The 13,769-nt window shown below is 38.2% G+C and overlaps 1 protein-coding gene across 1 annotated transcript in view; it reads left to right on the forward strand.

The window, feature by feature from the left end:
* Nucleotides 1-13,769, forward strand: part of WDR19 (WD repeat domain 19) — a 77,147-nt gene that overhangs the window by 3,830 nt on the left and 59,548 nt on the right. Inside the window, exons 3-6 of the mRNA XM_066386168.1 lie at nt 233-298; nt 1,654-1,779; nt 6,497-6,612; nt 11,602-11,717. Of these exons, the coding sequence (XP_066242265.1) occupies nt 233-298; nt 1,654-1,779; nt 6,497-6,612; nt 11,602-11,717 (424 nt within the window). The remainder of the gene's footprint in view (nt 1-232; nt 299-1,653; nt 1,780-6,496; nt 6,613-11,601; nt 11,718-13,769) is intronic.

Raw genomic sequence — 13,769 nt, forward strand, 5'->3', positions numbered from 1 at the left:
CATATATCTATTCAGTAGTTGTTGTGAGATGGTTGTATGATAGGAAAAGTAGTATCTTCATCTCCTTAATGTCAGAGTTCATGGAATCTTTTCCCTGATAATAAGTTTTTAGATATAAATTATGAAACTATGATGAGAGAACACTGAAAGTACTTGTATAGCAGCTAAATTTTTTATACACATAGATAAAAAAAGCATTCAAATCATATTTTTATATTCTAATTACTTTTAGAGCTGATCATATTGTGAAAATCTTTGATCGCCATGGTCAAAAAAGAAGTGAAATTAACTTATCTGGGTAAGTACAGAGGTAGATCAAAAACTTTTTCAAGCTTTATTGCCTAAAATATAAAAAAGTATTGACTTAAAACCATAATCAAATAGAATTGTATAACATACATAACCTTATCTCCTCTTTTATTTTTTTCATTTGCAAAGGAATTTGTTTTTTATACATACATAAGTAGTTAATGAAATATGTAGATAAATAACATTTGAGTTAGAGTTTAGAAACACCCAGGGAAGCTTAAAGCAGGATTATAAATGAGTTCATGTAAAAGAATTCTTATTTAATTATAAACCTGCCTTAGATGTGTATAGGTTGACAAGATAAACCTATATCACTGTCATATGTCCTATCTGGTTCTATTTGAGCCAGTGACCCCTTGGGTTCCAGTCAAGCCAGCAACCTTGGGCTTCAAGCCAGTGCCCTTTGGGCTCAAGCCAGAGACTATGGGATCATGTCTGTGATCCCACATTCTAGCCGGCGACCCCATGCTCAAGCCAAATGAACCTGCATTCAAGCCAAAGACCTTGAGGTTTTAAGCCTGGGTCCTCAGCATCCCACACTGATGTCTATCTACTGTGCAACTGCCTGGTCAGGCAATATGCAAATTAAATTTAATGCAGCTTATGAAAATGATATTTAAAATATAATTATGGTCGTCCCTCGCCATATTCTGGTTCACTTTTTGTGGTCTCACTGGATCGCGAATTTTTTAATTGTATATATCTAATTTTGTATCATGGGTTTTTCACTATATCACTGTATTTTGTGGTATATAGGTATTTTTATATATTTATTATTTTAATTGTTTTTGCAGTAAGATAAGCATTTTCTAGCCTAAAATATTTAAAACAATATAAAAATATTAATTAAAACATTAAAAGAATATTACTGTATATTCACTGGTGAGTACCCATATAGAATTTTGTATGTTGTTTAAATTATGTAGGTTTAAGAGTGTAGATAGTGTTTAAGAGCATAGGAAGTATTTATAAAGGTGTGGGAAAGGTTTATAAGAGTGTGGGGAAGGTTTATAAAGCCTTAAAATATATATAAATAATAAAATAAATATAAGGTCGCTACTTCACGGATTTTCACCTATTGCAGGGGTTCTGGAACCTAACCCCCGCGTTAGACAAGGGACCACCATAAAATTTTTCCTATCCTCTCAACAACAACAAAAGTTTTAAGTTAGTATTACCTAAGCAGTGAATAGTGAGTTGTATTTCTCACTTTACAAATTTTATGACCTACTTAAAATAGCTTGAATTGTCTTGTATAGACAAAAATCATAAATAGGTGAGTATTTAAATTTTTTTCTCTACTTTAAAAAATGTATAGTGATGTTTTGCTCTGTTTTTTAAAAGGAACTGTGTTGCTATGGATTGGGATAAAGATGGAGATATCCTAGCAGTGATTGCTGAGAAATCTAGTTGCATTCACCTATGGGATGCCAACACAAATAAAACCAGCCAGTTAGATAGTGGCTTACGGTAAGCATAACTTTTTAATCTTTTAAATCTTTACTTAGAAATATGATTATTTGTAGGTTTGATGCTAATAATACTACTTTCATTAAAAAGATGAATTGATGAGTTTTCTTATAAAAGAAAAAGTTCATTTTTTTTAGTTATATATGATCCTATTGATTTTGCCCATTAATTAAAATATAATTGTTATGATTATAAAATATAAATTGCTTCTTAAAAAATTGTTCCTGCCTGACCTGTGGTGGTGCAGTGGATGAAGCGTCAACCTGGAATACTAAGGTCGCCAGTTTGAAGCCCCAGGCTTGCCCTGTCAAGGCACGTATGGGAGTTGATGCTTCCTGCTCCTCACCCCCCTTCTTTCTCTCTCTCTCTTCTCACTAAAATAAAATAAAAGTTTTTAAAAAGTTGTTCCTGATGAAACAGACTAAAAAGTTCAAAGATGAGACAAAACATATTTGGGAAAATCTGGAGATGGGATTGACTGCAGGCATGGCTGGATCTAGGGGTTCTGATGATGCAATCAAGACTGTTTATCCCTTGGCTCTTCCTTTCTCTGTATTTTGTTCATTCTAAGTCAGACACTCTCCACAGCTACTGGCAGATAGCGGCTTATATCATTTTCACAGCAAGTTATGCCAGACAAGAGAGCATGCTTCTGTCACATCACCAATGTCCACTGAATTCCTCAAAAGGTCTCTGAGTGGAGTAGGCAGGACCATCGGATTGATCATTTCACCAAGTGAAAAATGGGGTAAGGGTGGGCAGTTCTCAGGTGGAAAAAAATTCTAGGCAGACAGAATAAATTACAGATCTCTGCCAAAATAGAAACCATTTTCCCATTGGAAAAGAAAAACTTGTCAGTATTTACAATTTAAACTTTGAAGTTGTGACCTTGAACAAGTTTCTTAACCTCTCTCTAAGCCTTAATTTCTTCTCCTGTATGAAATGGGTATAAAAGTAATATCTGCCTCATGGCATCATGTGGCACTATGTGGGCAGGAAAAGATCACACACATACCGTATTAGTCTACCCATTCCCAGTTTATTTCCCAAGGAATAAAAACCCAGAGGAAGCAAGATGACCATTCAGGACAGGATCAAATGTAACCTTAGCACAGTTTTCCTTGACCCACCAAAGTAGTACACAATGCATGCATCCACAGGTGGTATTGTCTGCCCATGTAGAGTCTTGCCAGGTCTGAAAGCCTTCATTTCTTGCTCTGTCCTTTTACACTTCGGGTATACATCCCTTTTCAGAAAGAGTTTACACACTCTTTGTGCTCCCATTTAAGAGAATGTTTATAAATATCAAGTACTGGTTCTTGAACCAAATTCAGCATCAGTGAGGACACAGAAAAAAAATGCATATTTAATCAAAGATTTTTTTTTAAACTGGTTTATCTCTGTTTCCTGCTGTTTATGTTACCACAGGTCCATTTCCTCACACCATTTTAGGGTTGATGTGATGTTTGATTTAATGTTATAGCTAGGCATTAAGAACTGAGTGACTCGCCTGACCAGGCGGTGGCGCAGTGGATAGAGCGTGGGACTGGGGTGCGGAGGACCCAGGTTCGAGGTTGCCAGCTTGAGCGTGGGCTCATCTGGTTTGAGCAAAGCTCACCAGCTTGGACCCAAGGTCGCTGGCTCCAGCAAGGAGTTACTCAGTTTGCTGTAGCCCCACGGTCAAGGCACTTATGAGAAAGCAATCAATGAACAACTAAGGTGTTGCAACGAAAAACTTTTCATCTCTCTCCATTCCTGTCTGTCTGTCTCTATCTGTCCCTCTCTCTGACTCTGTAAAAAAAAAAAAAAAAGAACCGAGTGACTGCCTGACCAGGCGGTGACACAGTGGACAGAGCGTCAGACTGAGATGCGGAAGACCCAGGTTCGAGACCCTGAGGTCACCAGCTTGAACACGGGCTCATCTGGTTTGAGCAAAAGCTCACCAGCTTGGACCCAAGGTCGCTGGCTCGAGCAAGGGGTTACTCGGTCTGCTGTAGCTCCACGGTCAAGGCACATATGAGAAAGCAATCAATGAACAACTAAGGTGTTGCAATGAAAAAGTAATGATTGATGCTTCTCATCCCTCTTCGTTCCTGTCTGTCTGTCCCTATCTATCCCTCTCTCTGTCTCTAAAAAAAAAGAAAAGCAAAAAAAAAGAACTGAGTGACTGGTACATGTTATTTTGATTATCATTAAGGTAAAATTAATGGTGTTTTACTATTGATATTAATAGTCAATGTCTAAAGGACTTTTTTTTTTAAAGGACTTTTGTATATACAATTTGTTTTTATTTAACGGTCAGTCTATTACATAATTTTAAGTATCAGTTTTTCTTAAATATATTTATTTTGCAAAATTAATTAAATTTTTCTTAAACAACTTACATTCCATTTACAAATTTAATCAGAATTGATTGATTCTTTTGAGCACGTCAAACACCATAAGTAGTACATAAAACATATTCAAATATTATTACAAAAGTTACTATATTATTATATTAATATAATAGTTTTAATTTACTTATTTTTATTAGATGTATTTTTAGACCTTCTTAGGAATATGGTACTTACCTGGGCTTGCAGCTGTTCTGTACCTGGCATACCGCAGTCTTTCCTGAGAAAGCTCTAAATATAACATCTGGTTCCTCAAGCAGTTGATGCTTTTTGGATCATGGGGCATGGCTGATTCTTCCAAGGCCATTTCAACCTGAGCACCAGTCATCCTACTCAGCCTCTTTTCTCATTAATCTCATTAATCTTTACTTGTGATATCAGCAAGGATTTTTAAGCCTATGTCATTTACATAGGTTGAACTTTTTGTTTTTGTAGCCAGGGGCATTTCCCTAAAATAATGTATTCTTTAAGTTTGCTTGGCCAGAAATGCATGTGATTTATTATACATTATTACACATTATACATTGGCCTGGCTTTTTTTTAGCATTATTGGAAACTTTTGTATGCCTCACTCTCTTATTTAATTTGTAGGGCCTTCTAGAGGCCTTATCTCCTAAGAGAAGAAATAATCTGTCTGTTAGCAATTTTGAGGACATTTGGTTACTTGATCTTTACGTTTGTTCTTTTTATCATTTTTTATTTTTTAATTACAATTGACATACAATATTACATTAGTTTCAGGTGTACACCCAGTGATTAGACATAAAGTAACATACCAAGTGATCAGCCCAATAAATGTTTCAAACATCTGACACCATACTTAGTTATCAGAATATTATTGACTATTTTTCCTATGCTGTACTTTATATCCCCATGACTCTTCTGTAACAACCAACTTGTATTTCTTAATCTTTTCACCTTTTTCACCAATCCCCCCAAACTCCCTCCCATCTGGCAACTGTCCAAACATTCTTAGTATCTATGCAGCTGTTTCCCTTCTGCTTGTTTATTTTGTTTTTTAGGTTCAATTATTGATAAATATATACTTAATGCCATTTTATTGTACACACACACACACTCATTTATTTTTTTAAGTAAGAGGAAGAGAGGTAGAGAGACAGACTCCCACATGCACTCTAACCAGGATCCACCCAGCAATCCTTATCGGGGGCCAATGCTCAGACCAACCAAGCAATCCTCATCACCCCGGTCCAACACTCGAACCACCAGTTGAGCCACTGAGAGAGAGAAGGGGGAGAGAGTGGGGAAGAGAAGCAGATGGTCACTTCTCATGTCTGCTCTGACCTGGGATCCAACCTGGGACATCAGCATGCCAAACCAACACTCTATCCACTGAGCAAACTGGCCAGGGCCTGTTCATATTTTTTATCTTTATTTTTTCTTCTTAAAGAAGACCCTTTAACATTTCATGTAATTCTGGTTTTATGATGATGAACTCCTTTAGCTTTTTCTTGTCTGGTAAGCTCTTTATATGTCCTTCAATTCTAAACGATAGCTTTGCTGGGTAGCATATCTTGGTTATAGACCCTTGCTTTTTATCACATTGAATATTTCTTGCCGCTCCCTCTGGCCTGCAAAGTTTCTGTTAAGAAATCACCTTACAGTCTTACAGGAGCTCCCTGGTGGGTAAGAACAGGCATTTCTAAAGCTGTCAGGTGATTCTGCTGCTCTTGGGATATTTTCAGAATCACTTTCTTAGATCCACTATGATTTCTTTCCTCAGTCTATGGAATGGGCTACTCTCCAAGGAACCCTGATTCCCTTTAGTAGGAAATTCTATTCTGTGAGTCCTTGAAGGCATCTAAGAACTTGTGGTAGGCAAACATGCTTTTGACTTCCTTTTGAACTGCTAGTAATAGTGACAAAGGTGGAAAAAATATGTCCTTCATGAATTCCCAATGATTTTTCCAACTTAATATGTCATGTTATTGGACCCTGCTTTTTTTTAAATCACAGGGTTTCATCCTCCATTAAGATTTTTACCGTATTTAGAGTTACAACTGTTGTTAGCAGACAAATTAATTAACTACTCATCATATCATCTCATAAAATTTGCGGTTCCATTATGACAGAGTTGAAGTCTATATTCATTATACATTTGTATTTTAAGTCTAACTGACTCTAAGGTTATCTTATAGTGTCTCCAAAATGTCTTTTGTACTTAATGTGTCCTAAAGCATTAAGTTGTAATTTTGTACTTCAGCTTCCAAGTAGAGGTTAAATTCTCATGAAGTACTTTTTAAAAGGACTATTTAGAGATTATGATTGTGAATTATTTAATAATTGATATATTAATGTTACAGGGATCAAATGTCTCTTCTTCTTTGGTCAAAAATTGGAAGTTTCCTGGCTGTTGGAACCAGTAAAGGAAATTTGCTTATTTATAATCATCAGACATCTCGAAAGATTCCTGTTCTTGGTAGGTTATAGTTGGAAATACTACTAAATAGTTGAGATACTTTATGCAAATGTAAATTTTACTGCATCTGATTTTCCTGATATTTGGAGGGAAATTTTGTGGTATTAAGACTCCTATGGTCAAGCCTCAGATATAGCTAACTTAGATGATCCTTCTTCACTGCCTACTAAGAATTTCCCAGGCTACAAGAGTAGATTGCTCTAAGGTCAAGATCAGCCTGTGTCTTTGGACATAATAAGTACTTAAATGAAATGGCTTTCATCCATCCCTTTCTCACCCAGTAGATGGACTAAAACATTTTCTGTCTGCTTAGACAGAGTATATCCAGATTCCTAGTTCTGACTCCTTGTACTCTCCAAACACCAGTTTAAGCCTGGCGTGAACTAGAAGTTATATTTGCCTCAGAATATATGACCAGAGGGTGGTGTCTGTGTATATATGTTCCCCGTTTGGCCTTCTTAGTTCAGTGTCTTTGATTCTCTCCGCATCTAGTCACTTAGCATCTGCTCTCTGAATACACAAGAGGAAACAGTTTCGATTCTTTTCAATTATTGTAACATCATCTTTGTGAATGGTGAAACTAGTGGGCTAAATTACATCCAAATAGCCAGAAAAGGTATCATTTACTGCTAAAGAAGAATTAAACTCTCAGAAAGTCCCTTTCAATTAAGGACACCTAATCATTTTAAACATTTTTTCACATATATATGTTATATTCTTAGTGCTGTAGCTAATCAGTAATATCATTGACTCATAAACTAAAAAATGTTGAGTTATAAAAATCCAGTTTCATCATATAAATTAGTCTAGTTGACTCCAGTTGAGCATTTTCTGCATCCCACGTCATCTGCAGGTATGACCTACAAGTTATTTTGACAATGTTAAGAAAATAATTTTGAAAAGCATTAATTATTTGTGTCAGGTATTTGGTATCTACACATGATTTTATATGTAATTTTTGTATCTAATATGAATATTGATTCTGCTCTCAGTGTTATTTTGTAACCGTGTAAAATACGCCTGAAAAGATTCAGGTTAATTATATATTCTGGGTTAAATATATAGCTGCCTCTTTCAGAGTTGGTTGTGATTTGTGGCTGTGTTTTTGTCCTTTTAAATAAATTACTTTCCTAAAACAAAGCCGTTCCATTTTAGATAGCTACTGTATGGTAACATGATCTGTCAATGTTTTGAAGTAACTAAACGTGTTACCTTGTTTTATCTTGCACTGATTTATTTCCTTGAACTGCCCCAAATACAGGCAGTTCTCACTTTGCATAGTTCTCATATACATGAATTTCATTTACTACAGTTTATTTAAATATTACAAGTCTCCCAATAATGTGGTTCAAACTTTGGTTGCCATCTCTGAGTTAATGTTAATTACATGAGTTTAATACACGTAAAGTACCCAGAACACCATAAGTAAGCACATAAAATGTGTTAACTGTTATTATTGATGTGAAAGCTAACCTGAATTCTCAGCACTGGAAGCAAAAGAGTCTTGAGGTCTATAGGAAGGAAGAGAAAGAAGAGGTTTTCTTCTCCCTTTCTGGGAATGGAAAGAAATTTGTCTTTGGCATCTTTCCACCTCTGTTCATGCACTCCTCTTTCCCTTTCTAATGTCCATCTCTTTAGATGTCCAGTTGCAGCATGCCACCCTAGTCCCTGAAACTATGATCAGCAAAATATTCTATATCAGGCTCGTCTCTCAATGTCCCCTTTGTTGTTGTGCTCTGGTCTCCTGATTTGAAATACTGGATACTGTCTGTATCCTGACAACTCCTTTATGTATCTCTTCTAAACTCTACTCATACATCCAACTCTTTACTCAACATCTTTGATGAGAGGTCTAATAAACACTTCAAGTATATTGTATCCAAACCATTTTGACCCACAGCTTTTCCTCTCATCATTGATATTTCGTTTCATTTCATCCTTTTAGATCTTCCAGCCAAACTTTAGTATCATCTTTGACTTTTCTCTTTCTCATACCCTCCATATCTTATCTGCTTGAAAATCTTGCATGGTCTTTCTTCAGATATCTCTAGAATCAAGCCTTTTCTTACCACAGCATGGTATTGGCCTCAAACATCTTCCACCTGAATTTCAGCAGTCTCTTAACTGGGCTCCCTGCCTCATCTCTTGCTCTGCTATAGAATATTCTCAACCTAGGATCCAGAGTGAGCTTTCTGCTCAGAACTCTCCAGTCGTTTTCCATCTTACTGAGAGTCAAAGCCAAAGTCCTCACAATGACCAGTCAATCCCTACGTGGTTTCTGCAAACTACCTGACTTTATAGAATACTCCTCTCTCTTTCTCTACTCTAGCCACACTGTCCTTCAACAAGCCATGCACATTCCTGTCTCAGGGTCTACTCAGTGACTATTTAGAATCTGCTTTCTGCATAGGTACTATATTAGGTTCTTTATTATTATTATTATTATTATTATTATTATTATTAAGTGAGAGGCAAGGAGGCAGAGAGACAGACTCCTGCATGTATCCTGACTAGGATACACTCTGCAAGTCCCCTACCAGGTGATGATCTGCCCATCTGGGGCCATTGCCCTGTTGCTTGGCACCCAAGCTATTTTAGCACCTGAGGGGAGACCATGGAGCCATCCTTAGCACCCAGGACCAACTTGCTTGAACCAATTGAGCCATGGCTATGGAAGGGGAAGAGAGAGAAAATTAGAGAGGAGGGGAATGGATGGAAAAGCAGACTGCCACTTCTCCTGTGTGTTCTGACAAGGAATCAAACCCAGGACATCCACATGCTGGTCCAAGGCTCTACCACTGAGCCAACCAGCCAGGGCCTTTATTAGATTCTATAAGGGGTACAAAGAATAAAATGAAAGTGATCTCTTTTCAATAACAGCTAAAACTAGCTAACACTTCTATAGCACCTTTTACATGCCTAACACTCTTCCAGGTGCTTTAATTCATCTGATCCTCTGCCCTATGAAATAGCTCTTCCCATTACAGACGTACTTCACCATATCATGGTTCACTTTTTTTTGTTGTTGTTTTTTGGGGTTTTTATTTTTTTATTTTTTCTGAAGTTGGAAACGGGGAGATAGTCAGACAGACTCCCGCATGTGCCCAACTGGGATCCACCCGGCATGCCCACCAGGGGGCGATGTTCTGCCCATCTAGGGCATCGCCCTGCCACAATCAGAGCCATTCTAGCGCCTGAGGCAGAGACCACAGAGCCATCCTCAGCGCCCGGGCAAACTTTGCTCCAATGGAGCCTCGGCTGCTGGAGGGGAAGAGAGAGACAGAGAGGAAGGAGAGGGGGAGGGGTAGAGAAGCAGATGGGCGCTTCTCCTGTGTGCCCTGGCCGGGAATCGAACCCGGGACTCCCGCACGCCAGGCCAACACTCTACCACTGATCCAACTGGCCAGGGCCTTCATGGTTCACTTTTTGAGGTCTCATTGTATTGTGGATTTTTAAATTGTATATATCTAATTTTGTATCACAGATTTTTCACTATATAGCAGGATTTTGTGGTATATAGGTATTTTTTATATCTTATTTTAATTATTTTGTGGTAAAATAAGCATTTTCTAGCCTAAAAAATTGAAAACAATATAAAAAATATTAATTAAAACATATTAAAAGAATATTAAATCAAAATAAAATATGTAGATAAGTGTTTAAGAGCATAGGAAGTATTTATAAGAATGTAGGAAAGGTTAATAACAGTGTGGGGAAAGTTTATAAGAGTGTGGGGTGGGTTTATAAAGCCTTAAATATATATATAGATAATAAAATAAATATAAGGTTGCTACTTTGCGGATTTTTGCCTATTGTGGGGGGTTCTGGAACCTAACCCCCGCAATAGATGAGGGACCACTGTATCCCTAGTTTATGGATGGTGTGACTAAGGAATAGAGAGAGGTAAAATAATTTATCAAAGGTTTTACAGTAAGGGATGAATCACTTATTCAAATATAGGCAGTCTGCCTCCAGAATCTGTATATTTAATTAACCTGAAGGCTTTTGAGTATTTATCTATTCCAGGACCTTCAATAAATGCCCACAGTGTCAAGCATGTGGTTTTTGCACTAACTAGAAGGCTCAATAAAAAAGTGTCCTGATATTAGTGGTTATCAAATGTCACTCTAGCTAAGTGACTCAATTATTAACGCAAGTCTTGGTAAGGTGGGTTCATATTTCTACCTCAGGATTATCACAAATCATTATGTGTCCTTTAGTTATATGTGAATAGTCCAAGCTGTGAATGTTGAATACCATGGGTCTACCATACCATGAAGCTGAATATCATAAGGATAACTTAAGTGCTTTGGAATTTTTCAAGGCATTATCATTATAGGTTTGGTAAATGGTAAATAAACTTGTCGAGGAGTAGAATATCTTTTTACTTTAGGGCCTCTGCTCATCTTCACATAAAACGTTAGAAAACAGCATTACCCTTATATACCTTTATCTTGATTTATAACTTGGTAATAAACTATTTTAAATAAGATTTCTTAGGCCCTGTGGCTGGCTTAGGTGTAGAGTGTTAGCCCAGTGTGTGGATGTCCCAGGTTTGATTCCTGTTAGGGCACACAGGAGAAGCTATCATCTGCTTCTCCACCCCTCCCCCCTTTTCTTCTCCTCCCACAGCCATGGCTCGATTGGTTCAAGAGCATCAGCCCCCAGCACCAATGGAACCTCCACCTCAGGTGCTAAATATAGCTTGGTTGCAAGCATGGCCCTAGATAGGCAGAGCATTGGCCCCAGATGGGATTCCAGGTGGATCCCAGTTGGGGCACATGTGGGAGTCTGTCTATCTCCCTTCCTCTCACTTGGAAAGAAGGAAAAAAAGAAAAGCTTTATTAGACACCAATTTGATGAGATTTTAAATTTTTTGTCTGTTTAAATTTTATCATATATGACCTAAAATTTCAGATTAACATTATAGATCTTTTAATTTTTTTTTGAGAAATCCATGTGTTTGTGCAAAAATCATCTCTTTTTCAGGAAAACACATTAAGAGAATCACATGTGGATGTTGGAATGCAGAAAATCTACTCGCTTTAGGTGGTGAAGATAAATATATTACAGTTAGTAATCAGGAAGGTGACACAATAAGACAGGTAATACTGTAACATCTCTTTGGTCTCATGTATTTGAATTGTTACCTAAAATAAAGTTTGTCTATCAAACTACTCTATAAAATTTATAATACTCTATGTGAGGTATGTATACAATAACTTCATATTCTAAACATCAAAAACATTTTTTAATGTATTAGGACATCTGTGTTTAACATGACTACTTTATCCAAATATCCTCCTTTGTATGTTTCCCATTGTCTAGGATTAGCATGGGTTATGAGCTCTGTGGTTAGTCAGACAGTGTATTTGTGAAATAACTGTTTCATATATGTATATTTATAATATAAATGTTAATAACTAGACTCAGTCATGTCTGCCTAACACTACAGCCCATTCCTTTAAATGATATATTAAATTGCTTTCAAACTGACCCTAATTAAATTTAATTTTAGGATTAAATTGTATTACTATTCAAATTTCCCAATTGACTAGATCTTCAGTGGCTCCTCCGTAAGGGAATTTGTATTACCAATAGCTACGTAATTTCACCAGTGGAAGAATCTCACTTTAGTCTACTTGGCTTATGATTTAATATTGCTAGAGCACTATGAACTAACATTTCTTTGGTATTTTTCCAAAGTGAGAAGCGGGGGGGTGGGGCAGACAGACTCCTGCATGTGCCTGACTGGGATCCACCCGGCATGCCCATCAGGGGGCGATGCTTGGCCCATCTGGGGCATTGTTCTGCTGCAACCAGAGCCATTCTAGTGCCTGAAGTGGAGACCATGGAGCCGTCCTCAGCGCCCGGTCCAACTTTGCTCCAATGGAGCCTTGGCTGCAGGAGGGGAAGAGAGAGATAGAAAGGAGAGGGGGAAGGGTAGAGAAGCAGATTGGTGCTTCTCCTCTGTGCCCTGGCCAGGAATCAAACCCGGGACTAACTACTAGGTACATGGCATTGTACTATGTACTCTGGAGGAAATAAGAAGTATGACCCTATATTAGTTATCACTGTATAAGAAATTACCCTCAAACCTGACCAGGCGGTGGCACAGTGGATAGAGCGTCAGACTGGGAGACGGAGGACCCAGGTTCATAACCTGAGGTTGCTAGCTTGAGCGTGGACTCATCTGGTTTGAATGTGGGCTTACCAGCTTGAGCGTGGGGTTGCTGGCTTGAGCATGGAATGATAGACTTGCCCCCATGGATGCTGGCTTGAGCCCAAAGGTCACTGGCTGGAAGCCCAAGATCACTGGCCTGAGCAAGGGGTCACTTGGTCTGCTGTAGCCCCCCAGTCAAGGTACATGTGAGAAAGCAATCAATGAACAACTAAGGAGCTGCAACAAAGAATTGATGCTTCTCATCTCTCTCCCTTCCTGTCTGTCTGTCCATCCGTCCCTATCTGTTCCTGTCTGTCTCTGTCACAAAAAAGAAAAAGGAAGAAAGAAAGAGAGAGAGGGAGAGAAGGAAGAAAGGAAGGAAGGAAGGAAGGAAGGAAGGAAGGAAGGAAGGAAGGAAGGAAGGAAGGAAGGAAGGAAGGAGGGAGGGAAGGAGAAGGAAAGGAGGGAGGAAGGAAGGAAGGAGGAAGGAAGGAAGGAAGGAAGGAAGGAAGGAAGGAAGGAAGGAAGGAAGGAAGGAAGGAACAATTACCCTCAAAATGTAGCAATTTAAAGCAATTTCTTTTTCACAGTTTTTGTGGGTAAGGAATGTGGATGCAGCTAAGCTGGAAGGAAGGAAGGAAGGAAGGAAGGAAGGAGGGAGGGAGGGAGGGAGGGAGGGAGGGAGGAAGGAAGGAAGGAAGGAAGGAAGGAAGGAAGGAAGGAAGGAAGGAAGGAAGGAACAATTACCCTCAAAATGTAGCAATTTAAAGCAATTTCTTTTTCACAGTTTTTGTGGGTAAGGAATGTGGATGCAGCTAAGCTGGTGTTCCTGCTTCAAGGTGTCCCACATTTTACTCAGTCAAGGCTGCAATCTCATCTGAAGGCTTCACTGGGGGAAAATTCATTTCCAGGCTCACTCACATGGTTACTGCCAGTTCCCTACAAGTTGTTAAGATCAGGGCCTCTGTTCCTCTCTGGCTATTGATTGACTGGA

This window comes from Saccopteryx leptura, chromosome 5, assembly GCF_036850995.1.
Source record: "Saccopteryx leptura isolate mSacLep1 chromosome 5, mSacLep1_pri_phased_curated, whole genome shotgun sequence".
In the NCBI taxonomy this organism is placed as follows: domain Eukaryota; kingdom Metazoa; phylum Chordata; class Mammalia; order Chiroptera; family Emballonuridae; genus Saccopteryx; species Saccopteryx leptura.